General features: G+C 44.4%; 2 protein-coding genes across 3 annotated transcripts in view; one reads left to right on the top strand and one right to left on the bottom strand.

Annotated features, from left to right (window-relative positions):
* Positions 1-373: 373 nt before the first annotated feature.
* On the top strand, positions 374-979 carry PMAIP1 (phorbol-12-myristate-13-acetate-induced protein 1). The gene is made up of 2 exons (XM_058044417.1): positions 374-425; positions 780-979. The coding sequence occupies exons 1-2, from the start codon at positions 374-376 to the stop codon at positions 977-979; spliced, it is 252 nt and encodes an 83-aa protein (XP_057900400.1).
* Positions 980-11,147: 10,168 nt separating this feature from the next.
* PDZD2 (PDZ domain containing 2) overlaps positions 11,148-27,632 on the bottom strand; it is a 136,224-nt gene continuing 119,739 nt past the window's right edge. For both annotated transcript variants that reach the window (XM_058044247.1, XM_058044248.1), the window contains 6 exons: positions 23,964-27,537; positions 23,365-23,482; positions 20,239-20,340; positions 17,634-17,904; positions 15,587-15,721; positions 11,148-14,223 (listed from right to left, as the gene is read on the bottom strand). In XM_058044247.1, the coding sequence (XP_057900230.1) occupies positions 14,057-14,223; positions 15,587-15,721; positions 17,634-17,904; positions 20,239-20,340; positions 23,365-23,482; positions 23,964-27,537 (4,367 nt within the window). In that variant the 3' untranslated portion in view covers positions 11,148-14,056. The remainder of the gene's footprint in view (positions 14,224-15,586; positions 15,722-17,633; positions 17,905-20,238; positions 20,341-23,364; positions 23,483-23,963; positions 27,538-27,632) is intronic.

Below are 27,632 nucleotides of genomic sequence, written 5' to 3'. Positions count from 1 at the left end.
TCTCCGGGCGGGCGGCGTGGGCGGTGTCCGGGCCGTGGCCCCGCTCCGCCCGGGCACGCCGCCGCCTGCCCGCCGGGCGCGGGGGGAGGGATCCCCGCGCCTTTTCGCTACGTCAGGGCCGAGGGAAATCCCCGCTGGACTCGCAGCCGCGCTTTTAGCGCCGCGCTCCGCCCCCGAGCCGGCAGAACGCTGCTGCCGCCGGCCCGAGCGCACCTCGAGCGCCCCGTGCCCCGCCGAACCGAGCCCGGGCCCTCCGTGCCCCGCCGAGCCTGGGCGCCCCGCGCCCCGCCGAACCGAGCCTGGGCGCCCCGTGCCGAAACCTCGCCGAGCCCCCGGAGCTCCGCGCCCCGCCGAGCCCCGTCCCGCCGCCGCGATGATGCCTGGCCGGACCCTGCGCAAAGCCGCGCCGCCTGCCGCTCCTGCAGGTACCGCGGGGTGAAGGAAAGAGGGGACGGGACGGCCTGGCATGGGGCACGGATGGGACAGAGCAGGGACAGGGATGGGACAGAGCAGGGACAGGGATGGGACAGAGCAGGGACACACCGTCCTGCGCCCGGGCGCTGCTGCCCGGCTCCAGCACCGCGTGGGCGGCCAGCGCCTGGAGCGCTGCGGGAGCCCGTGTGGAGGCGAGAGGGATCCAGCGGCTGCTCCCAGCGAGTGGGGGGCAGAAAGGGTGCGGGGTGGGGTGTGCTTCGTGAGAGGAAAAAGTAAAAAATCGGGCAGAAAGGTACCGTGCTGTGGGGATCTCATGAAGGCGCTAAGCAGGCGCGTTTCCGCAGGGCGAGAGGCGGCGGTGGAGTGCGCCCTGGAGCTGACCCGCATCGGCGACAGGTGGGACCTGCGGCAGAGGCTCCTGAACCTGCTCGCCAAGATCTTCTGCCCCGGAACTTGGGCTGCCCGCAGACACGGCGAGCGGAACGGAAGAGCACCTTGGCTTTGTGGGTTCGGAAGAAGAGGCTCCACAGACATTGGGAGATGAAGAAACCTCAAATCTCGCTGTGTTGTATTTGGGTGACTGCAGCTGCTGGAGGATGGCTATCACATGTTTTCTTTGAAGAATGTTACAGCAATTCTGGCGTATGAATGCCAGGTGGGGAAAAAAGATAATGATGGGCTGAGCCCCTAAACTGTGCATTGGTGACTTGGGGCGAGCTCGTGACCTGGGGAGATTTGGGACAAGACTGAACTTGCCCTTCACCATGGTCTGAGAACGCTTTCAGGAACCTGGTTTCCCCAGCCACCCTCTGGTCCTCATGTCCCATAGCCACGTTTCACCGAGGAGCTCAGCCCACCTACAGGATGAAGCAAAAAAAAAGTGTCAGTCTGTTGGAACTTGGGATCACATACCACGCAGAATAAGAAGCCAGTTGCTGACCTTTGACTGCTCCTCCTCTCTAAAGTTTGGATCCTGCTGGACAGGGATCTAGCGGTGTTTATTAAAATTTGTTAAAGACAACCACTATCTTTATTGGAAAGTTATTGCTACAGGATGTTGTTTTGCAGACCAGAAGTTGTAATTCTATGAATTAATACAGTGTTGCATAGTTCTAGTCTATAGTATAAGTATATAGTATAAGTTTATATATATAGTATGTATACATAAAATATAAATGTGTGCACTGCTAGTGCATGTAATGAATATTTAATAGAACTATTCATCAAAAGCTGTTGGTTTAATCTCAAAACACAGTATGAAAAAATGTTCAAAACATTACAAAACTAAATATAAAATGGTATTATATAAACAAAAAAAAGAATAATATTTTCTGATGATAAAGGAAATAAGTCATGCTTCAGAGAGGGAAGCATACTTTGCATAAGATATGTATCTGAATATATATTACACATATAGAGATACATAGGTAATTGTGGAAGGATTCTTTCAATATTACAAAGAATTTTTTGATAACAGTACAATTCTGCTGTGTCTTTATAAGTAACAAAATAACTTCAATAGAAGTAGATCCTAAAGTTGAATCTCAAGTTTTGCTGAGAATGTTATTTATTCAAAGAAAGCAACTACCTCTCTTTGAAGAAATAATATCAATAGAATTGAGCATTTCCGTGGTACAAGAAAGTAGCCTTAGATTTTTGAATGTTTAATTATACTTATGGATAAAGGTTCTTACCTTGTACTTTCTTTCCATGTTATTTCATGGCCTCCTCATCTCAGTTCCAGAATGGTGGACCTGTGGCAGCACATCCAGTGGATGGTGAAGCATCATCACCACTGAGGGCTTACGTGGGATTGACCCATCTCACTGAGGGGATATTACTTTTGCCTGGCTTCAGAGGAGCTGAATTAAACATGTTCATTGCTGTGGAGGCAAACAGTAACTTTGCTACTCCATTCATGTCATGCTCCATCTTAAACAGTACTTTTCATGGGTCCAAGATAGCAAGAAAAAGGCTGAAGCTGTTTCATAGCTACCTCTAAGGTCACTGGTGAGAGTTCCTTCTCTTAACTACCCTTGTATATAAGCACATTTGAATTTTTAAGGCTGCATAGTTACACTTTGTTATTTGTGTCTATTCAAATTACGTCTTCTCCTGTCTTGCGGTGAATTCTTGTTTGTATTTATAATTTATTTTTCCGTTACATCTTTCTAATCTGCCTTTGCAAAGTTGTCATTTTGTAACTCTGGTCACTCTCACAACCAGCTGTGCAGGGGCTGTTATGTATTGACACTGACTTCTGTCACTGAGCAGAAGCTGACTGACTTTGCCTTCTTTCCACGTGGAAGACTTAACCCCATCCATCCCAGTGGCATTTCAGGGAGCTTTGCTCTTGGCTTGAGCCACGTGCATGGTTCCCTTCCTCTCTAAGCTAGTCAGTACCTTTTCAGGGAGAACACAATATTTCAAAAATAGTTGTTATTTATCTTATACTGCAAAGCAGTGCGTTTTACTGACATGTACATAGGTCAGCTTTTCAGGTACTAAAAAATAAAGGCAAAGAGTTTCAGACCAGCAGAACACCAGCTCCCAGGCTAGCACTGCATCCAGCTGGGCAAAACTTCATCAAAGACAGGTCCAGCTTCATAAGAAGGGTTGCTGTTGTATATCCTGCTTGGTGGAGTCTTGGAATCTTCATTAAGGACACTGGACAATGACCACGCCTGTCTGGAACTCTCAGAAGAATTCAGTACTAGCATGCACATTAGTAGCTGAAAAGTATGTGAATAAAACTGTTCTGTTCAATGCATGCTGCTTGCAAAGTCAACAGGAAACGAGGAGTGGAGTTGCAGAACCTACCCTGTTCTTCATCTGTAGCACATATAAATATTACCAAAAAAATTATACTCATAAATGCATTGTCATGGGGATATCCAAGTTTACTGTTAGCACAGTATTTGTCTGCCTGGTTATGCAAAGGCTATTTGCTTTTTTTTGAAATGTTTTAGGTTTTTCTGTGCATTGTCAGGAATGGCAGTGTTCAACAGGAACTCAGGAAAAAGGCACAGATGCAAGAGGTCAGTGCCAGTATATAACCAAGTGCTTGCTGATGTCCACCCTAGATTTCTTTTGTTACTTCTGCAAAGGATCTGCTTTTGACTTTATCAACATGAGTTTGTTTTCCTTAAGGCCTCTTCTGGATGCGTGCCAGATGTGCTGCTGTACGCCTCACACATGTATGTCTTGAGTTCTTGCTAAGATAATAAATACAAAGTGTTTACAAGAAAAATGAGTCACAAAGGTTTCTGTCACTTGGGTTTTCTTTTGTGGATTGCGAAAGCATGGCTTTATTATGCAAATTCCTTCCATGCTTCCATGTCCGCAGGCAAAAGCAGGAGGGCAAGAGCAAAGTGCCAGCAGGTATGCTTTGGTAGATTAGGCTTTGCCTTCTGCCTTTAAAAAGAAAAATAAAACATAACCATGACCTTGAACTTCAAAATGAGACACGTATTCTAGTGTTTTTTGTTAACTAATGGCTGCAGAGTATTTGGGTGGCACTGGGGGCCCATTACTTCTACCAGAGTAGCTGCAGCTTTGTAAAGGAGTGTTCCTTGTAAAGGATAGACATCCAAGTTAAGGGTTTTGTCCAAGATGCAGGCAGAAAGGAATACAGCATTTTGTCAGGCAAGGTTGACAAAATGCTGTATAAACCATTACTTTCTCCACAGTTTGAAGCTGGAGATTGGGAAGAGAGGAAAGTGATGCTGCTTATCACAAGGGAATGGCAGGGGGATAGTGCAGAGCACATTTTTCTTCCCTACTTCTGGGACCCAAAGCTGTGCCTGTGCAGATGAGTGCTCGAGGTCCTCCCCTGTTATGCCAAGCACATCAGCGGGCTCCCTGCTCACTCACCCTGATGTTTTTTCCCAGCTTCACAGGCACCATCCCTGTAGCTCACGTTCCCAATGCAAGGAGGATTAATAACTTCTGGGCCAAAAAGACTTGTTTCTAATAACCAGGAAAAAAAACAAAGAGATGCAACTCCCTGTTCTTTCCCACTTAGTCACCAGCAGAAGCCAGGAAGACTTTTACTTTGGAGGGCATCAGTCTGGTGAAAAGTGCTACCGTAGGTGCTGCACAGAGGTCTGGTTTTGCAAAGTTTCACCAGCAAATCATACTTGCATGACTGATCAGACTTGTGAAAACATTCAGACACTCTCACTGCTTCCCAATGGAGTCTGGCCCCTCTCCAGCCCACCAGAGCAGTGTCCAGTCACCTACACACCATGATGCTTGTGACCTGCTCCTCCCTAAAGGGCAGGGGGAAAAAAAATCATATCACTCCTATCACTGGCATTGCAATCTAAATCCACTTGACTCATTCACAAGCATCTGATATCAAAAAAGCAAAACAAACCCACCCGGCGAAGCGAACTGACAGAGTTGCCACCCTATAACGCTCTCCATTTACCAAAGCACCTGCCTGGAGTGCAGGGCTGGGTTGTGTTTGCACTGTGGTCCTCCAAGGGAAAACCAGCCTGGCCCCCTCGGCCAGCTCATGCCTTCACACCTGAGACTGGATGCACAAGTGGTATTTCCCAAACAAAGTGCCAGACAAGGAGATACTTCCTCTTCCGCTCATGAGATGTTTTTGCAAATCAGCTGAAAAACAATGTCTCATATGCTGCTCATTATTTTTAGTAGATGTGGGATCTCAGCACTTCAGGATGAAAGTGCAGAGTGACTGAGACCACCCTTGGCGGGCTCGGGAGTTTTAGAATGTTGCTAGAAGTGTCTGGTGGCTGGACTTTGATCTTACACAAGAGATGACACTTGTATGAGGACTAGGAAGATTTTACTGAGTGAATGGTGAAGAGATAAGTTAGTTAGAGTATAAAACACAGGGTTTAGGATTTCTGTACAGGGGGGTCTAGAGAAGTAAGATGGAGGAATTGAGGCGTGTCTTGTCTTTCTTCTTCTTCTTCTTGGCTTTTATCTTCTGTGGTGATGGTAGCACTTTGGGATTAGTTTTTACTAGAAGTGCACTGGTTAATAAGGGTAGAAAGTATTAGAGAAAAATTATAAATATTGTACACGTAACTTCGGGTATAAAGATAAGTGACCGCCCCAGGGGCTGGGGAGTGTGCCCATGGCTGACTTGCTGTGCAGACCTCTGTCGGGCTGAAAGAAAATCTTTTAGATAAACAATTAATAAACACCGAGACCGAAACAAGATCAAAAGTCTCTCCTCGTCCTTTAAAGCGCCGAGCTGCCCAAAGCCACTCTGAGCCTTTCCAGAACACCTAAACAGCCGAGAAACCGAGCAAGTAGCGTCCCTGAACTATCCCCAGACATAAAACAGCCGAGAAAAACAAAAAACCGACAAGCATAAATCAACCTAAATCAGCCGAGAAGAGAAACCATAAAAATCGTCAAGTAGACACTGCTGGATGGGACTAAGTTGAATCACTTTCCTCCCATCAACACAAGAGGGTGTGAGGGCATGATGTGCATCCACAGAGGCGTAAGGAGGCCGGGCAGGAAGAGCTGGGGATATAATGCATTGCCTTTCAGTCTGGCAGGGTTTCCCCTGAAGCAGGTGACTGTCTGATGGTGGAACTGTCAATGAGCAATAGTCCCAAAATCTGTTACGGCTGTAAACAAGGGTCCTCACCCAAGTGCGTCAGGACATTGTCTGGCCTGTGTAAAAAAAAGGCCACACCAAGGCTGCCCTGCCTTCTCAAGCATGGGCTCTTTAAAATGCAATTCTCACCAGCCCCCTGAAAGCGTGGAGATTGCTGTCACTCCTTCAGCAACAGGAGATATCCCATGAAATGGCAGTGACCACAAATAAAACCGTTTCAGCCATTTCATCTTCAGGGGCTTTGGTGTCATTCCCTCATCCCCACGGAAGGATGGTGGGAGCACCATGAGGTTCAGAAGCTCAGCTCCCTCATGACATGGTCATCACTTGAAGGGGCAAGGAACCTTTTTGTAGTGGACAGGCCAGCTCACAAATCTTAGGGGAAAAAAATTACTTTCAGCAGCACCCCTGAATAAGGCCAATAATAGGATGCTGGTGTTGTGGTGTGCTGTAATGTCCCATTTTGGCCTTCCAGGTCACTTTCCCAGGTGTGCCTATACGTCTCTCCCTTCCCCCATGCCCCATGCTGAGTGAGTCTTGCTGCCTTTGGCCCAGCAGCGAGGGTCAGTCTGGCCCAGGCACAATCTAACTGGTAATATTGGGAGCTTTTTTTCCAATATGCTGGCACTACCTCCCTGAGCTCCTGGGTCCAAGCAGGGATTCCAGTCCCCTACGGTATGGCAGAAATTAAGGGATAGCATCCTGCTTCCACCTTTCCCTTTTGCTCCTGACAGGGATGTGACAAAGCTGCAACAAAGGCAGGAGGCCACAGTCATGTCTGCCCTGCTTGGGATCAGGAATTAGGGAGGAAATTTTTGACAAGAGCAGCTGGACACTGGACATTATCCAGCACCACTGTAGCACATCACACAAGGAAATGGCTTTGGCATGTAGGGAAAAATCCAAGGAATTTCAGAACCAGGTAACTTGTTTGCTCAGTGCAATGGTATCAGACTGATTCAGCTGTACAGAGGGGTGAGGCCAGCACATATGCAACTATCAGTGAAAATGCAGGAAATTCTGCATTTAATATTGACTAACTTCACAAAATACCCTGACTGACACAAAATATCCTTTTAGTCACAGCTTTACAGTCTATGGGATGGAAGGGCAACTCCTTGTTTTAGGGAATGATGTTTATTTGCATGAAATGTTCTTTCATATCATCATTAAAAGCGAGGGGGTTTGTAAAGGAAAAGAACTTAATTATTGCAATCATTATTAATTCCTGAAGTCTTTTAGCTGGGTCAGGTGCTTTAGTAAACATGGCTACATGAAAGAGGAAGTAATGACTGGCTTTCCCTATAAGCAGAGTCCAAAACAGGCTTTTACTAAAGGCTGATGGAGACAGTCTGGTTTCAGCCATGCTCCTGGGAAGAAGAAACACCTCATTTAACAGAAGCGGTGGGGAATCAGTCCTAGATAAGGGAGATCATTTGCTCTGCAGGCATCTATTGGTAGGAGGCTCCTGGACACAGGAAGAAGGGACAGTAAAAGCAGTTATGCAACTCAGTATTGCATAGAAAGGAAAAAATCAAGCACCCAAATGCTGGACCAAAAATGTCCCAGCACCAGGCAAGAAGGCATGGGCCAGGGACTGGCAGCACAGAGGCAGCAGGGGGGACATGCCATCTGTGCAGCTATGGCTGGCTCTGTGCTGATGCTGCATGGCCATGGGCACCACAAAGTCAGGCCAGCACCATGGCCTGGGAAGGTTTTACTTCTTGTTGTCATTGCAGTGATGTGCTGCCCTGTGGCATCACTTCCCTGTGTTCATGGGTGTCATACCAGCCACCGCCTGCCCTGCTCCTGCCCAGCCACAGACTCCGGGGTGGCCTGTGGGAACCTCCTCCTTTATAACATCCCAGCTTGGGGACAGTGACCATTAGCATCTGGCCAAATGTGGCAAAGTGGCATTTTTGATACATTCCTGGAAATAGAGATGAAGGAACAGATACACCAGAATCACAGACCCTATTCAGATTGCATTCAGTGATGCTAACAGGGAGCAGCAGAGCAGCAAAGCTGTAAAAAAAAAAAAAAAAAAAGAGAAATGAGATGTAACTTTTTAGGTAGAACCATGTTTCAAGTTCCTCATTTTCCTGTGCCCTAAGGCTTTCACAATTGAGAGAAGTAAAAATTTTCTAGTACTTCTCAAGTCTTGGTGGATAAATGAAGTCACATGTACTAATCCATTTACAAGTAAGTTCATTGTGTCTTCTTGCTTTTGTATTCCTCTTTACTTAGCTACTGACTGTGGCAATTTAGATTTCAATTAAAGATATTAAAGACTAATCTTACATGAGCCAGGCTGCTTGGAGGTTTGACCCCAGCTCAGGCCATGTGTTGGAGAGGTCAGACAGACAGGGAGATGGATAAGGGGGAGTCAGTGAAAGAGAGGAGAGGAGCTGGGCTGGCCCAGCACTGGTGACAGCAGGGGGAGTGGAAAGGCAGAGGAAATCATGACTGAAAATATCTTCTTCCTTTTCACCATGCAGCCCTGGGGGGAGAAGCCAGGCTCCAGCTGTGGACAGATGTGCTGAACCAAGCTTGAGGGGACACCATCCCACAGCTTCCCATCCATCTCCTTCCCAACCTGCTGGTTTTATGCCTTGCAGTTTCACTACACAACGGCACAGACTCTGCAGCATCCCTCAGCATCATGGCTGTGTGCAAGGGAGAGGGATAGGGAAAAAAGGGTCCCAAGGCAGATGGAAAACTGGTATACCACAAAGCTCCTCCTCTTCCCCTCCAGCCCAGGAAAGAGTCCACGTGCCCAGAGGGCAGGCTGGGAGCCAGCCACTCTGGCCTTTCCCACAGGATGAGTCAGCAGAAGCTTGGGCTTATCCCTCCTCACGAGGTTCTTGCTTGCTTGCACCCTTGCAGCGTGGCACCCAGAGAAGGAAACCGAAAGCAAATGCTGCGGCTTCTGGGGCACAAACCTGGGCACGAAGGAAATGCCCTCTGCACCACTGGCATAGGAGGGCAAATGTCTTCCTTCCCCTCACACAAAACCCCACCTGGCCCTTCCAGGCAGCACCGTGCAGAGCAGGAAATGGTGAGGCTTGCCAGGCCTGGCACAAGGCGCAGGCGAGTGCCATGGGTACAGCAGGGAAAGGTCAGGAGTGCCCTGTGCCATGTGGGAGCACTGCTGCCAGCGCCCAACCCAGCAGGCAAACACAGAGCAATGCACACGGGCCTGCAGCTCCAGGCCCTTCCTCCAGCTCAGCCTTCCCCGCAGCCACCAGCTGACGTGTCCGTGTGCTGCCAGGCAGCGTAACCACTTTGGGCACCTCCGGCATTCCACACATCAGGGCGGCTGAGAGGAGAACTCCCTGGGCTGGCTCATCTTTCGTGAGGAAGGCTTGCTTCGGCCGGCTGTGCAGTGACTGTGTCTAAGAGAGGCCCACTTGGCGCAAACCTCCCCAGTTTGGAGGCTGTGTCTCCACCTCCCACTATGAGCTCCACTTCAGCTCCACTCCATCCACAGAGTGTCTCCAGCCCAGCCTATTCCACCAGCTCACTGTGGCTTTGAAGGGAATTTTATCCCCAGAGTCGGTGGGAAACTAGAAAAAATTCCAGGTTAGGCCTAGCTTTATAAAATCATTCCCTAGACATACAATCCATTCCCCTACAGCCCAGGGTCTGGGCAGGAGGTACAGTTCATAGGCAGCCTGCTCCAGGGACTGCTGCTTTGATGAAAGTTCCACATTTTCCTGGAACAGGGGCAGGAAAAAAACAAGATACCGAAGCAAGTTTTATAAAGTATCTCATACCACTCCTTAAATGCTTGAGTCCTCTTCACACAGAAGAGGCAGTTTTCAAGAGGGTACTATTTTTGTTCTAGCTTAGATGCACACCTGGATAGCATTTACATAGTCTTTGCTCTCCCTGACATGCTCGTCCCTGTGATGCCAGTTCCAACTGTGGACCAGACAGACTCTGGCATAACAAATTAAATATCTAGAGGAGTACTAACGATACAATTTATTTTCAAAATCACTGAAAACCCAAGAAAACAGTTTATGGCAATACAGATTGACATAGAAGGGACAGAAATCAAAAAATGTACAATCTATTTCATGTTATTGCACTGACGTTTTTATAATATACAAGGCATATTAAACAGTTTTAATTAAAAGAAGTTTTATTTATATAAATAAAAGTGTAAATATACAATATTATACAATAAGTGTATCAGACTAACACACAAAACCTACCTACAGTGGGATCCCCATTTCTCTCATGAGCTAGTCTACTCTTCATCAATATTTTCACTTGTACATTTACATAACCTAAACATAGAAACAGGTAAACATTCCCATCTGGGAACACTTCCTTCAGAATTTGACAAGAACCACTGCAGAACATTTATCAGGGTTAATTTTAAGTGAGGGTCATTAGGAAATATGAATCACTTAACAGTTTCTTAATATTTATCTGTCCTTCTATTATTTTTTTTTTAGCGAGAAAATGATCAAATGTTTTTCCCTCCCTAATCTCAGAGCTTTCAATACAGATGCAGTCCCTAGAGAAGCTGGAAAGAGCTTCCAGGTACAAAAGGTTGCAGAATATGCAATAGCAGTCTCTCGCTGCTCTCATATCCATGATGTGCCCCTTCAGCTGCCCCAGGCCTGGATGCACCAAACCCCTAAACCTTTTCCATCTAGGAGCAAACTCCCCTTGTCTGGAATGCCTTCAGCTCCCTGGTGAAGAAGTGCATAATTTCATCTTGATTTTTTGGTCTTCTAGGATGCAGCTGCCAAGTCTCTGCTCTCCTAGAGTTTGGCCAACACTCCAGCAGGGTGAAGGATCACCATGGGGACTGATATGCAAACAGCAAGGCCAAAAATGGTTGTGATCCTACTGAATACTGATGAACTAATGCAACGTCCTCCATCATTTTAGTGCAACCAGGCTCTCAGAAAAAGAACATTTACTTTGCCAGGTGTGTAACCAAAAATTTACTACATCTGCTTGGTCTAACCATCTTGTCTGCAATAAAACAGACACCCATACTGCATAAATCCTGGAGCTTTTTCAGGGCATGTCACCCTAAGAGAGATGTCAGGAAATGCTACTGTAATCATCAGTGAAGTGTAACATCAGTGAAGATGTTGTTCTTCCACAAGGAAAAAAAAAGGTATTTTCAGGAACAGAAACTATCAGGGTTAAATACAATTCTTCTGCTTGCTCTAATGTTAGTAGAGAAGTGTTATCTTTCTACCCATAGTAACTATTATCAGATTTAGAACATTAAACCTATCTTTTAAATTATAGCTACTACTGAATCACACACAAAAATCCCCATTTCTGTTTGCTGTTACTCAGCCAACACTTATCTACGTGCATGTAAAATAAAATACTGAACAGTATCTGATTACTGAAAAAAAAGCCTTCTAAATCACTCACAATGAACAGTACCTGCAAATAAGCATCTGAAAATACCACCACGTATCATCTTAAGACACCTCAAATTAACTTTAATTTACAAAATGAAAACTACCTTTGAGCTCACACTGGTTTAGGAGTGAGGGAGACATGCCTCCCAGCAATGGAACCTTCGGAATTCTAGACTGTGGACTGAAAAAAATGCCATTGCCTAAAACACAACTGTGATTTACCACATTAAAGTAGCAAAAAGTCAGCACTGCACTGCACGTATTATACGTATACAGGTATGCATTCACTACGCTGCATTAAATTCCACATGCATTTAATGTATCTATTATACACTCTATTACAGTCGGATTTTGGTCATTCCTGAACAAGGCCTCACCATTCAGCTGTCCCTGCTGAATTGTCTTCTCCCTGTTTTTCAGCAAATATGCAGGGGTAACCTCTTCTATCCCATCACAGGCCTGGAATCTGTGTGGTCCTCCAGCCCTAAGAGCTGCATCCTCCTGAAGCCTCTCACACCACAGAGGTGACTGGAGGCATGGACCAGTCCCGACAGAGTGGCTGAGCTTTGGGTTCACAGGGGACCCAACTCCACAGGCATCTCACAGCACTGAACCTGAATTAGTTTCAGCAGAAATCCTGCAGGCAAAGGAGCTGTAGGACTACATACAGTATTGCCTTTCCTGTAACCAAAAGCTGCATCTCTCCCAGGATTCACATGCTAATACGTCACTGAAAAAGAATGAAACCTATTTATTCATTTTTAGGCAAACATTGCACAGCTTTTCTATTCATCTGGTCTCAGGTTGACTTGCAGAACTGAATTTTCTTCTGCTCATTATGAGCTGAAGTGTAATGAAGCTGTCAAAGAGATGAACTCAAGCGAATGCTCCACTAACCTGGAAGCAATTGCTTCAAGCACTGCTGAATAAATGTAAATAAACTGAACTACAGTATGATCTTGGGGAAGGGCCAAGTGACAAGCCCAGACCTTTTTGTAACAGCTACGCAGTGTCTTGGCTCACTGAAAACAGAGGCAGCACTTCAGACTTGGACTGGTTCCAGGCCGAGGACTCTTCACCCTGGGGATGTTGGCTGCAGCAGTCTCCAGCCTAATGTGATGTACAACCTGAGCACTGTGGAACAAACAACTTGTTCTCAGCTGATAAGGACACTGGCCCATTTCCTCCTGTATGCATTTTATGTTGTTTAGCTATCCCAGATGTAGGAAGAGAAATAACAGAGTCTAATCTCTTTCACCCATACACCCTCCTCCCAGCACAGCAGACTAAGCAGCATGGCCCACTACTGATACCTCTTCTGTGAGTAGAGGTGAGAAAATCCAAACTAAGCGCCTGTGGCATTGCAACCCTTTCTCTTTTGCTGTGCCCAACACCGTGGTTTCTCCCATCTACATAAACAGTTTTCAGTTTCACCACCCAGAACCCTCAGTATCAGCCCAGTCCTGACGCAGTTGGGTGTACTTGCATCATCCACACACATATCCTCAACCCATTCTCACACAAGCAAAAATAAATACTGGACAGGAGAAAACAAAGAAGACCAATTAAAAGCCACCACAAATATGGCCAGCTCAGATTTAATCTGTTATAATCCCCATTTTTAGATCGCCACTTTTCAGCTTGGGTCTTTCAAGTTGGGCAGCCTTAAACCTCTTGAAGATAAATAAAAGCAGCCCAACTTGCAGACGTTCTTAGCGGTCACTGAAGCCTGTGGGATCTCTAAGTGCTCAGCACCTGAAATTATCCCCCTTTTAAAAATATATATATTTTAAAGGTGCCTAACATTAGAAGCCTAAATTTGAAAATTCAGACCCCAGTTTTTTATCGCCCCCATATTAATCATAACTAACAACTCAGTATACACCTTGGTGGACAATCACCTATTATATGGACATGATTTTCTTACAGATTTCTACCGCATTAACACCAAGTGCCTTCAGATACAATTTGCACCTAGAAGTAGATTCAGTTGTGGTGGATGCTGAGTTAGTTCATTAATTTTAAGAGGATTTTTCAGCTTTGCAATAAAATGCTTGTATTTTAGGCATACAAGTTGTGCAAAATTATACTCTTTTGTCATGCACTTTTAGCAAAACTGCACTTAGAAGAATAAAGTGAGATTGTTCCAGACATTCTCTTATTACAACAAAAAAAAGGACCAGACCCTAAGAAGTGTCCTTAAGTCTTATTACAGCTAAGTGATATAGTACAGTCTAAAACCCACCCTTGTCAACAGGATGGCAACCAACAAGTTCTACTACCAACACTCTGCAAGATACTAAAAATATCAGGGACAGGCACAGTGTTATTTATCTCAGTCAAAATACTTTAAATCAAACCCAGGAGAGGTCTTGAAGTTCCAATAAAACTGCCATATAATACAAAATTGTCTCTAACTTTTGGCTTCCTTCATCCCCAATCATTAGGTGAGATCTTTGAAGCTCATCACACGCTTGCTCAGTGGTTCTCCAAGGCTCTTAGCACCTCTCTGTAAAGCATTAAGACACTTCTGTGTGGCTTTATAAACAAAGACAGCTTTTAGACAGTTATAAATGGTTTGTCTTAGCAAGTGTGATTAGACGGAGTGCTTCCATCATACTGCAGTTCTGTGTTTTCTGATTAGCAATTGAACAGGTCCCTCCGGCACAGATTTAATGATGTTCCAGGCATCGTAATGCATGAGCCCAATTAATGACTTCCCACTAACAGCAAGAATTTCATCTCCAGTTTCTATGTTTCCAGATTGCTCTGCAGCACCACCTAGAAGCAAAAGTGGGGAAAAGTCAGTGTTAAAAGAAAAAGAAGTGAGCCCACAAAAATCTGCTTTCCACTATGATGAAATAAACAATTTTTTCCAACTTCATTCAATTTCAATACAAGTCAATAATGTTCACGCCAGCTCTAGCAAGCTAATTCATGCTGCATCCCACAGAAAAGGTTATTTTAACCAAGATAAAGGCTTGTTCTCAGAAAAGATGTCTGGTTTTGAAAGAAACAACATAAGTGTATGAAATATGCTGAATGTTATCACTGTAGTTGTAAGAAAACCTGGTTGATCAAACAACCATGAAGGTTATATGTGGCATGGATGCACCTTCTCAGCTTTAACAGGATAATAGGCAAATAATGCAGCAGACTGTAAAACTTGGGATGAACAAACCAAACCCTGATAGCAAACTTTGGACAAACACCACTCACAGAAAACTTCTAGAGAGAGGCATACCCTTCACTGCTGATGGAAGTATGCTTTCTGTAATGATAATTAAACTAGCATGAGCCATCACAGGGAGGGGGAAAAGGACTGTGTGTAAGGATGTAAATGAATGAGCTCAAAAAATAAACATGCCCTTTACCCTAAGAAGCACTTTCTACAGAGGGGAAAAACACACACACAAACTGATAAGTAATTCAGTAAATACATGTTTGACTTTTTTATCTTGATGAGGGAATAAATCACTGAAAAGTAATTCTGTAAAAATGCTGTGCACATATAGTTTCATCCAGAGTTTCACCCACCTTCAGAAAGGGCCTTGTTTTTCACTAAACTGACACATGACATATGAAAGTCACAGCATAGTTCTGGGATTTGTTTTCTTTCTATGTGTGGTTCATGTAACTACTTGCTGACAAACAAAGCACCCACGACTGGCAGTTTTTGACTACAAATATCCCATATTCTTAGCAAAACCTAATAATAACGCTTAAAAAGAAAACAAAAATACAGAAATATGGTAAAATTCATAACTGGGCATAATGCAGGGTGGTGCTTTAGTACCACACCGATTATATACACTATGCATTTCTTAGAAAAGAGAACTGGATAAGGCGTGAATGTCTCAGACCACTGTATAGATGATTGCTGCTGTAGTTTCATGTCTAGAATAGTGGACAGACCCATACTTAGCAAAGCAGATTGCTCCACATTTACTAGCAGATGCAATCCCTAGCCATTCCCAGGAGTATTTTTCTTTTAATGACCACTTTGGCCTAGTAAGTGGCAATAAATGAAAGCCACAAAATCCACTCTTGCTTCAAAAAAGTGCTGAGCACAGTAATTGAAATGTCTGTACAATGCACAGACAAAAGGAAAACTGGGATAACATCCACTGCATGCATGTAGTACCTTTAAATATCCTTTTTACAAGCAAGGGCTTATCTCCAGCAATGGAAGCTTTTCCGCCATCGAGACTGAATCCCAAACCAGCAGAGGTTTTCAATAATTCAACGCAGATGACATCATTCATGTCCAGGTTTGGATCTGCAATTGAACAAGCACAGTATCTTGTTATGCAGATAACAGTAAATAGCAAGTTGTGTTTGGCTGGTTTTTGCTTTTGGTGCCGTGACAGGACAATTGAGAGTTCAGTTAGTCAGAACGAGGAGATGCCACCAAGTTTCTCAGAAGGGAATGTACTCTGTTGTAGCTGTGAATGGAAGACAGTACAAAATGCATTTACACACAGGGACATTTTCATTTTACATGTTCAACAAAAACCTGCCAAGGTATCTTTTTGTTGGCGAAATTATAGCTAGCAAATTTAGCAAATGCTCTAAATATCAACAAAATAACTGAAAAATTACAAAAATAGGGAGTGGAGAGCATTTATTTTTCTTTCATTTGCTTCCTTTGCTTATTTAATGAACTATATCTTTTTAAGTAACAGGAATGAATGAAATGTTTAATTAAGCAAACGTTACATTCTCTTAAGCAAAAATCTGTAATCACTTACTAGGGAGAAAAATTGTTTCTTGTCTCCTATCTATGTATTTAATTATAATTAACTGTAGTTGTACCATGCCTCCTACATAGCAGATATTTCTGAAGTGAAATATTGCTGTAGCTGACTTAAAACATGATTTTGCTTAGGAGGAAATAAATCTGCAGTTTTGGAAAACAGGATCCTCTTTGCCTTGTGTGAATGTAATAATTATGTAGTCTGTGTTATCACAAATTACTGCTACTGTTATCTCGGACAACTTTAAACGTTATCTAAAACATCTGGTGATGTCCTTCACCTGGAAGGGTGGAAAAAATTTCTGAATAACCCAACACTATTCTGTTTATGAGATAATGTTGCCCCCTAGTGCCTGGACTCAGCAGATATTCTGCATTTGTCAGGGTGCAGGATGTAGGGAGTTTAGGGCAGAGAGGGATTCTGAAGTAATTACACAGATTATATCCATGGGAGCAATTCCAGAAAGGCTGATCCATTAATTAACAGAGTGCTTTTTTTTCTCTTTTTTTTTTTTTTTAATAAGCTGTGTTACAAAGTCGCATCATAAAACCCAGTGTAAGCACAAAACAAAAGAAACTGCTACAGAAAAAAAATCCCAGTGAGAACAGCAATGATTACATCCAACAGATTAAAAAGAACTGAGTGGCAACTCCGTGCCCTTGTTTTGGGGAGGACAGAGCTGAGTGCCTGGTGTTGCCCTGGAGGGGGAAGGGGGAAGCCCCTGGTCATCCCCTGCTGCCAAGCAGCACCATCCAGAGAGGTGCTGAAGGGGTTTGGGTCTTAAATCTCAAAAAAATTTCAGAGGTCTCTTCCTAACACCCCAGGTGCAGCCTTTACACCAAATGCTGTCTTGTTCCCAAACAGGAACCTAATATTCCACTAAAACATTTCCACTTAAATCATTTGTCCCTACTTTCCTATGAGATGGCTGACTTCAACAGGCTTCCATTTACTGCAACATATTTTTTCTGTGTTTCTAGTAGAAACAGTATGAAATCTGCTTTTACAAAGAACAAGCTCAGTCCCTACACTTAATCAATGGCAGGGCATGGGACTTTCTTTTTAACATTTTTTAAAATTATTTCTGGTTGTTTTCTGTCTTGCATTGACTACTGTTATTACTTAAAAAGAGTTTATCCTGGATTGGAAGAATATGTGGGACCACTTACCTAAGTAGAAATTGGATTCAGCCCTAAATTAGGTCTTCCAGGTTTGTGCCTTGTTACAATAATTAAAAAAAAGACCAACACAAACAACCAAATCCCAAACTGTATTTAGGTTCCAAAGAGAACAAATAAAATTTAAAGGTAATTTCATTTTCTCCCTTCAATCACATAAGGCAGAGACACTCTTAATCTAAAACACATTGATATTTTTGCCTTCGGTCTGCTCTGCAAAGGAATCCTTCCGACTATTCTGAGACAAAGATCATACCTGTTCCTATTTCCATGGAAACATCCTTTCCAGACCCCACACATTTTCTGCCAGTAGCTGATATCTCAAGTCTGGAGGAATTGTTTGTTTTGTCTTTTTCCTTCTGGATGACAATGACTGCATATTTGTACAGCCTTGCCTGATGAAGAGTATTCAGGACATCGCCATGGACTGAGCTTGCCAGAGATTTGCCATTGATTGACAGAACAAGATCTCCTCGATGGATAGTCCCTTCTTGAGATGCCACTCCCTTTGAAAACACTCTGTGGACCTACAAGAAATTTTAACAAAGATGTTTTAATCTCAAGCACACACAGCATTCTACAGGCCACACCGAACAGAGACACTCTACCAAAACTTGCAGCCAGAGCCCACTACCTGGTTACCAAGCACACAGCATTTCCTCCAGTGAACACCCTCAAAGTGACTAGACAGATCTCCATCTGGGGATGGGGGAATTCAGAGATGCTGTTACTGAATGGTCATTTCTAAGACAAAGATGACCAAAACCAGCTAGGGAATGTAATATCACAAATCACTTATGATTTCACTAAACTCCTCACAGGCCTTCAGTTAACATATTTCAAATGACACAGAGGTTAAATCCACGTCCCTGCCACAGTAACCCCCAAGAACACTGTGGTGTGCAACACCCACTCCCCCAGTTCCCACTGGCTGGGACATGCATCCTGTGCTGTTTTCAAATGCACATTTCTAAACATCTGTGCACAGAAAGGCTCTGACTTACTGCAGCTGTACAAGTATTTAATTGTTTGCCTCAATATGGCTGATCAAATACCATGCAAATAGATGGAATGGGATGATTTAGTGGCTTGAAATGCATTTTTCTTGAGAAAAAAAATACTCTACTCAGGGTGTATTAAACTTTGAGAAAACTTCCATCAAGTTTAGATGTGTATCATTTACAAAAAAGAAGAGACTAAAACACTCAAAGACCCAGTATTTAAGGACTTGCCTATTAGGCACTCTAATTTTAGCAGCCAGAATATGGTTTCCCATGGAGACGGTACTAGGTCTGCCAAGCAAATGTTCAAGGCAGCAAATCTGTGGACACATTTCTGCATTATCTTTAGGAATTTATTCTAATACCCAGATGAGCAGCAAGCCATCAGAAGCCTTTTGGCTCCTATTCCATCTCCTTGCAGGGCCATGCTGAGATGGGCACCTGCTACAACCCCACAGATCCAATGAGAAAAATTTCCAGCCAGTCTAAGCCAGCATCCAAAGCTGGAATAATAGCCTCAATAACAGATGAAGGCAAGCAAATGCAAGTGGAATACAGGGGTCATGTCCAAAAATCTGCTGCCTTCCCTCAGTTGCTCACCTCCTCAGTACGTTGAAGCTCACTAGGCATTTCCATTTCTTCACCCAAGTGTGGATATAACAGCCCATCTAAGCAGCTCAGCACCCTTAAATCTAGCTAGGACCCAGAATCCCAGTAGTTTAAGAACATGATTAAAATCCCTTTACACCCTCTGAACAAAAAGCATCAAGAAAGAGCAGGAACTGACACTCATTTGGTCCCATGGCTAACAGAATTCAGGAAAAGGACGTCATCAGTTCCTTGGTCTGAGAGAGCTCAAGATCTTATTTTTTAGGTAGAGTCACAGTCTCTAAGGACTAAGGTAAGGAATTCTCTAAGGAACTCTCTTGGGGGGAGGCTGTTGAGCCTTCCTCTTGCTCAGAGCTGCCACTGTTTGGGGCAGTGACAGGGAACAACTTCTATACTGAGAGAAGTAGAGGTCTGCACTCTAGACTTTGACCATATTCTAACTTAATGACACTTTAATATAAAATGCATTTATTTATATAGGTCATGTCTAAATGCAGAACCCAGAAGATTCCTGCAAGGGCTTCTTAAGGCCCCAAAACTGAGGACATACCCTTCTTCTAACCTTAGCATTTAATGGATCTCTCTCTTTCAGGGCAGAATTTAAATGTATATTTTGTGTAAAAAAAACCATCACAGAGGACATGAGTTTTCTTGGATTTTTCTGTCTCACTGATCTGTTTTTGAACAGCCACTTTTTACATACCAGTATCTTAATAGGTCACTATCTTTGGTTCAGAATGCTGCTTAAGACTTAAAAAAAACCCTAACCAGGCAACAACCCTCATTTACTGACCACCCACACATCTTAGTAACTCAAAACAAACTTGTGACACGAAATCCATAATATTTGCTGAGGTCTGCAACAATTAGTCTTGTGATCTGAAAAATCCTTCAAAATCTTTGCTGCACAAGAGTTTCCTTTCAAGGGCTGGAAATTAAAGTCTCCCCTAAAAGGCTGTGTGCACTGCAGCTGCATGCAGAATTTTATTTACATGAATACATAGGATTTAGATCTAGCCCACCCCATCCAGTAATAGATTTTTAAAGCCTGAAAGCATAATTGTTATCCATCTCCAATAATAAAAATTACACTTCCCAGACACTCTGATTTCAGTAGCAGATGGTAAACTGCTGCTTCTGAGAGACACTGTGAATGACTTGCAGTGAGTCTTGATAAATGAGCACTTGATCTAATCACCAGCCTACTTTAAAGTGAGCTTTGTAGAAAAATGACTTGCAGCCATCACTTACTGTGACTGATTTCTGTTCCAAGTCTATTCCTCCAGCAACACTAAATCCCAGGCCAGCTCCTTCTTCTTTGTGCAAGACTACAAAGTATGTGTCCTCTTTGCTCTAGCAGAAAAATGGAGGAAGGGGAAGAAGAAACACAAAACCAAAGATTAAGACCAAGTACCCACATAAATGACAAATTCCCAGTACTCACAAATTATGGCAGGTGAAAAGAGACAACTCAAGGAATCAAAACTGAGATATTAAATGCATTTCCCTTCAAGTTACAGATGAAGCAGCCATCTAGGAGAACTTAGGTAACAAGAAAGGTTTCTTCAGTCAGTCCAAGGCTAGCAAACAAAGTCAAAATTAGGTAGTGAAATGGCATTAAACCTTGGGCAACCTAATTTTTACAGGCTGTAGTCAGTTTTGCATTGTTCAACATTTTGCAGTCAAAATTCAGTATTTCCATACACCTTTCTGGACCAAGCACCGTACTCTTCAGTGTATTATAAACACTTTTGTTATCCAATTTCATCTTCTTTGAAGCAGTAACATAGATGCAATGCAGGGCAGTTGCATCACAATCTTCTCAGTAAGGCTGGACAATCCTGCAAGGGAAAGCAGCTACACTACTGAAGATTGGGAAGGTCAGACACGACAGCAGAAAAAACTGTTTCTCTTGGGAGATGAAAGTAAGGAGCCTGTTAGTGACCTAAACATGACTGAGCTGTGCTGTTGCAGAAATGGGAGCATCCTGCACAGGAAAAAGATTGGCGCAGGTTTGCATCCAACAAGTCTGACACTGTCACAGAGATCACATTTTGTGGTGTAAGGGGACCTATAGAAAGGAATTTGGTGGAGCAGGCACATAGTACTTATTTGTGGGGCAGAGCATCAGATGTGGGAAGTAGAAAGCAGGTTTCTCAGCTTTTCCCCAGGATCCCATCTAATACCAGTTATTTCCAGAAATTGCCAATACTCAAAGTAATAGCAAATCATTAGAATCCAATCTCTTAATCTATTTAGTGTTAAATGACATATTTAGTTCGCTAAACATATTAATTCAGCATTTGCCTTTTGTTTGAGACAGCACAAGGAGCCACAGATCATTAGATTTTGTGGTGAAACAACAGTCAAATTCTTGGTCTCACAGCATGTTTCTCTGCCACATAGAGTCTGTGCAAGATTTCCTACACTAGAGGCATTCCTGCAATGTCAGAAACTGATGTCATCCTGCTCCACATCACTGATCCATCAGCACTCAAGGAGAGAGGAGCAGTGAGGGCAGAATATCTTTGTCCACAGTGTTTTGTAAATGCTAAGACCTGGCTCACCTGTACTCAAGTGAGAACAGCGTTATGTCTGGCTAGAAATAATAAAATCAGTTAAGTAACTAGACTAGCCCCTTTCCAAGCAATGGAAACACACACATCTTTGACTGTTAAGTACTGCAGAAATCCTTTTTCTTCAAGAGATCAGGCTCTTCCCAACCCATGATATCTCAACTTAATTTATTTATACTGGTGAAGCAAGGGAATAAAGTCAGAAGTTCAGATGTTAAAAGAGTTATCCAAGGATCAGATGTGTTGGACCAGTCAACAACACAGTCTGGATACTGGCTTCCCATTCCCAAGGTGCATTCCCTCCCTCTCCAGCCCTCAAAGCTGCTCCTTGCCAGCAGACAGAATATTGGGCAGAGACCTGGCTGTAGATGCTTACTGCTTTACTTGGATACACAAAGGACACACCAGGCCTCCAGTAATCACCTCTGTTTAGACTCTTAGCCAAAGATACCAGTCATAGAGATCTAAATAAAATTACTGTTTTTAAATTAATACTAGTAGCATTTATTAAATGCTAGTAACAGTAAATTCAGCACTGTTTAATGCAAAGGATGGTGATAAACTCTTCCCAGAGAAGCTCTCAGTCCAAATCAGGCAGTCCATCTCATTTTTCAGCAACTGGATAACTATGAAGAACTGTTCTATTGTACATTCAAAATCCACAATTTGAATAGCATAAAATTTTCCAGAGAATGTGCCACACTGGGCTTAACTATGGATAAGAAACTATGCAGACAAGGAGTGCATTCCAAAAAGCATTCAGCTTTATAAATATTTGAGCTCTCAGGCTTTGAAAAGTGGCATAAATAAATAATCTCTCCAAAAACACATGCAAAATACTTTAGAGAACACTCAATTACCTCTGTCCAGTTGTGCAATCCAACTAATTTTATCAGTAAACCTAGCTAGCCCTCTTGGCTCACCAAACTTTTGAGACTTGCATTCTTTAGCTATGCTGTCCCCTGAAAGGAGATAAAGCTGGATATTTTGGGGAGGTCCTTTTCCCCCCAGCCTGTTCTATGTTTGAAATTGCAATCTTTGTGAACAAAACTCAAGAACACTCTAGATGCAGCTCAGCCAGCAGTTATGCAGACCAGATGGCAATTTCCCTTCCAGCACCGTCATTATTTTATCAACTTCTGTTCTGATTTAAAAAGGATGTGGATGTATCCCACAAACAGAAACACCAAAAGCAGGGAAGTAATGCTCTGGCAGGCACTTTACTTTGGAAGCCTTCTTCAAACACCTACATAATGAAGCAGGTTATCTTGATACAAAAACCAGTTTCCACAAGAGAACAAGAAAGGTAACAGAAGTCTCTTATAAACCCTTCAGCAGCTGCATTCTGCTGTTCAAGTTCAGCATTGAACAAAATAAATTCAATTTCTTGATTGTAGCTTCTAGCAAAAGGCACCAGACACAAAGAAGAGCAGATTCAGTTTCCCCTGCACATTGGGGAAACTGAGTCTGACCCAGATGGCTGGTGGAAAGCTAAATTCTGACATGCAGTTACTGGGGAGCCCAGATGGAGGAACACTTTTCCACTTAAAATAGGTCTATTTATTGTGACTCACAACTGCTTTTGAACTTCCTTATACAAAAAGCCATTCAAAATTATCATAGGTTTATAGCAGGCACTTAAAAACAGCATTGGTAAAATTAACATCAGCTGCAGTTGATAGTAAAAGCCTGTCATGTGCCTACTGGAGGAGCCCTGAAACAGTTTGGAAAAGATTTTATCTGCCTTTAAGAAAACCCTCATAAATCCACCAATAACCCAGTTTTATCTTGTGGTTTTTACCTTTACTTGTGCTTTGACTTCTTGGAGCATAGCAGCAACATCACATTTTGGTACTACCACTGACAAAACAGATTGCAGTTTTTGCTGGTCCAGGCTTGAGATGAGCAGCTGATCCAAGCTAAAATAAACATAAAAAGACAGAAGAGCTCTATATTTCTCAATTTTGTAGAGATACATTCCATGTATACAGTATAGACTTTATTAGGATAAATGACAAAGAAGGAATCTCGAAAACTGGTAAGAAATGGTGTATGCTGGGAGAATAGGAAGGGGCAGAGAAGATTATTTAAGAATAACTCTGGAAGTCAGTCCCTGTTCTGTTCCCCTCATGTTTCCTTAATGGTTTTAGCAACAGACATTAACAGGAGACAGCTACATCTGAAGACTACTTCTGGCAGGACAACAAGCTCACTTGTCACCACAGGCTGCGCTGGCAGGCAGTGCTGTGCAGCCTCCTCTCCACCACTACTGCTGCGCTGTAACATGGCCAAAAACTGACCAAAACCAGCTAGAGGGGCCACAGAAAAGGAGCCCTGCCATTCCAGGATAAAATGTTTAATTCTGTACTGAAGCCAAGACACAACAAAGCTGACACCAACCTGATAGACCAGCTGTTTCCCCCATCCAGAGATCTGCCATGGGGCATGTCATCATCTGAGGCAGAACCCGGTGTCCCTGAGCCGCTGTCCCGGGGGCTGCAGGCTCTCATTCCCATCCCACCCAGCTCCGCTGGGCTGCAGCGGGCTGCTGGAGCTGCCCCGCTCTGGGCAGGTGTGCCAAGGACTCTGCGGGGTGTGATTTCCAGCTCTGTCTTGAAGCAGGCGGGCTGTGGGGGCTCCGAGAAGCCCTCTCCACACAGCTTGTCCAGGTCAGGCATGCTGAGGGCTCTCAGCTCCCGCAGCCTGGAGCGGGACAGCAGCGGCCGCCCCAGGCCCCGGCTGCGGCGCACCGGCGAGGCCGAGCTGGGGAAGGCGGCCATGTCTGCCCCAGCGCCGTCCTCCTCGCTTCTCTGGAGCTTTCCATCCCCTTTGCCACCCTCGGTCACACACACAGGCTCTGTGCCAAGGGAAGACTTGACCACGGTGCTGGCTGGGCTGGGACTGCCACAGTAGGAGCTCAAGCTGCGCCGCAGTGCCCATGGTGAGTCAGTGGAGCTGGATGTGGTGGCCAAGCCACCACACGACCTCCTGGCAAGGGGCAACCTTGCAGCCGAGCATATATCAATGGCCTTCACAAAGGGCCGGTCAAAATTTGCCAGGTTTTCAAATGATTTGATCCTCTGTTTGACAGAGAAGGATGAAATCGGCTCATGGGGCCAGTTCAGCTCATAGTAATAGTAATTCCGCCTGAAGCTTCTCAGTTTATCAGCAGTGGGGTAGCTAATGTCACTGGCTGAGGGGGATGCGTCATGAACCTTCTGGACACTTTTGGACGTGTAAGCCTGCTCCTTTCCACTCTGGCTGTTAGGCAGATTCAGGTGAACCATCTTTAACATCCCTGTTGCTGCCTGTGGGTATTTCTCCTCTGCAGTTTGGCCCTGAGGGCCTTGCACAGGGTGAAGCTCTGTAACATGGCAGTCCTCCCTCAAGTGACCTGATAACTGGGATGGCATCGAGTAGGTCCTCATCACAGGTTTTGACAAGCCACAGAGACGTCTGTCTCCAGCAGTATGTCCTCTTGAGAAATACTGCATAGTCCCCATCTCCTCAGTCAGCCGAGGCACTTCTGCATTCACCTCTTCTGCTTTCTCCAGCAATGGCAGCCGCAAAAATGATGCTGGTGAGGAGGAGGCAGAGGAGGAGGAGGAAGGGGATGAGGAGGAGGAAAGCTTCACCTCAATGAAAGTGCGTTGGATCTCCTGCCCTTCCAGCTGCTCCTGCTGAACTGAGGGGGACCCTAATGAAGAAGAGCAGACTCCAGCAGCCATTCCTACATTTTGCAGATCTAATTGCCTAAGGTCATCTGCACTATGGATGCTTTTGATTGTGTTCAGGTCTCCTCTGGGGTTATCAGTCCTCCCTTTTACATATTCAGCTTTTGGTATCCCCTGAGGAGGTGAAGTGACTATGGACTGACTATCTCTGGCTCTGAACTCATCCACCTTAGCATCCTTACCCTGACACACCACAGCCTGCATGGAAACTTGCTTCTCTTTTGGCTTTCCCCATGATAGCTCCCCACAGCCACATTTCACTTCACCACTCCTGCCATTCAGGAGAGGCAGAAGTGAATCTTCAGAAATTACCAGAGATGATTTATTTTCTAGCTCTGATTTCAGAGTCTTTGAGGCTGCTGAAATGCTCTTTCCAGGATCTGAGTTTGTAGGTGAGTTACGGGACAATGGTGCTTTCTTTCCCAGGAGTTTGGGGGATAGTTGTGGAGAAACAGAAGCCCTTTTCTGATCAGCTCCATTGACTTTGGTAGGAGTAGTGCCAGAAGAATCTGAATTTGTCTTTGCTTTGCTTTTGATGGTGAACCCTTTTAGCTTTGGTCCTGCTTTAGATTTCTGATTACTTAAAAGGGTGTCCATTATACTTTTTTGTGCCATTGCCTTAGACTCCTGACAGGATTTTTTCTGTGAGGATGGGCTGTGCGGTACTGCAGCTCCTTTGCAGTGATTTGTGCCTGAGCTTTGGACTTTTCCATTTGAAGTCCTTCCTGAAGTCACAGAGTTAATTTTCTCATTTTTTCCTGGCAATTCATGAATTGCATTTGCCTTTGGATCTTTAGATCTAGTGGGAAAGGGTGACCTGAGTGATATTCCTCTTGTTGATGATGCATTCACATGATTGCTGTCTGTTTTAGACATGGTGGACAAACTGTTGGTTTCTTTCTTCACCAAGCAATAATCAACAGCATGATTACAGTCATCAACTGCCATTTCACTTTCAGATTTGGATCTCTGCTCATCATGACATCCTTCCTTCTCAAACAAGCTGTTCTCCAAGACATTGACATTTCTAGCAGAGCAAAAGCTTGTCTTTTTGCAGTGCAGAGATCCTTTCTCTTCAATGGATTCATAGCATTTCTTATGTTCATTACTGTTCCCCAAATCTATCTGTTCTTCTGTACGTAAGGCACCATTGTTACAGAAAGAGTAAACTTCAGGGATACTGACTGAATTCTTTAGGATGTCTTCTTCTGGCAGGAGAACTGAGGAAGGAGAACACAAGGATGCAGAGGACACATCTGGACACTGTGAAGGACATGGAGTGGGACCACCATGATCTTCCAAACCTAGTTTGTTGATGCTTGTCTCCAGTGACCCACACATTGTACAGCCCTCACTCTGCAAAGCTTTGCCACTGTAAGTGTGCAGCGGGGACAGTGAGGATGAGCTTGTTCCAGAGGTGCAACGCTGTTCCTGTGCAGGCTTCTGCAGCTCATCATTCGTGCAACAAATCTCAATTTGCTCCTCATCTGACTCGGTTACAGTAGAGCCTGCGGGGGCATTAGCAGCAGCACATTGCCCAAGCAACACCTCACTAGCACTGTCAAAGGCTTCTGTGACAGACTCTGCATCCGAGTGAGAATCCTCTGCAGCCCCATACATTGACTTTGGAAATGGGTCACTTCTCTTCCTTTCCAGAGAGTTTGCAGCAGGCAACTCATCCTCATTTAAACTGCTAAAATTCCTAGAATAGTTATTTAAAGAGTTTTTATTCACAGTAAAAAGTTTGCCTGTGTTGATGGAGTCCAACACAGACAGCCCCAAAACCCCTTGTGCACTAGCTCCACAATTCACAGTTTTTTCCAGCAGCTCCTCCTTGGGCGCTCGTGGCTCAGAGCCGGGACAGCCTTCGTCAGTGCCACAGCAGCACATGGTGGTGTACTCGTCCCGGAGGGGACTCTCTGCGCGCGACGGGGTGCGCGAGGCCCTGCCCTCGGGGGCACCCATCTGGCTGAGCAGGTCATCGATGTCAGTGACAGGGATGGCAGCGCAGTCCTCCTCACGGGCGGCCCTCGGGCTGCCTCTGTGCACGTCCCTGCTCGGGGCATCGGGCGGCAGTGTTGCTCTCTCCGCCACGCAGCCGCCGACAGCAGCCTGCAGACCTGCTCTTTCTCGCTTCCCAGAGCTCTGCTCTTCCTCTGCTGTGAGGATGCTGTTGACATTGGCCTGATTTTGAGTGTCTATCCCTGGAGACAGGATGAGGTTTGTAAATCTGCTGACAGCTGCATCATGATTTAAAAAAAAAAAGCAAAAAAGAAAAAAAAAGGCAAAATCCTGTCAAATAAATATAAGAAGTGATATAGAAAACACCAGGTTT

This window comes from Melospiza georgiana, chromosome Z, assembly GCF_028018845.1.
Source record: "Melospiza georgiana isolate bMelGeo1 chromosome Z, bMelGeo1.pri, whole genome shotgun sequence".
Taxonomy (NCBI): Eukaryota; Metazoa; Chordata; class Aves; order Passeriformes; family Passerellidae; genus Melospiza; species Melospiza georgiana.
Note: the sequence above shows the minus strand (reverse complement) of the source record. Positions and strands in the feature narration are given on the sequence as shown.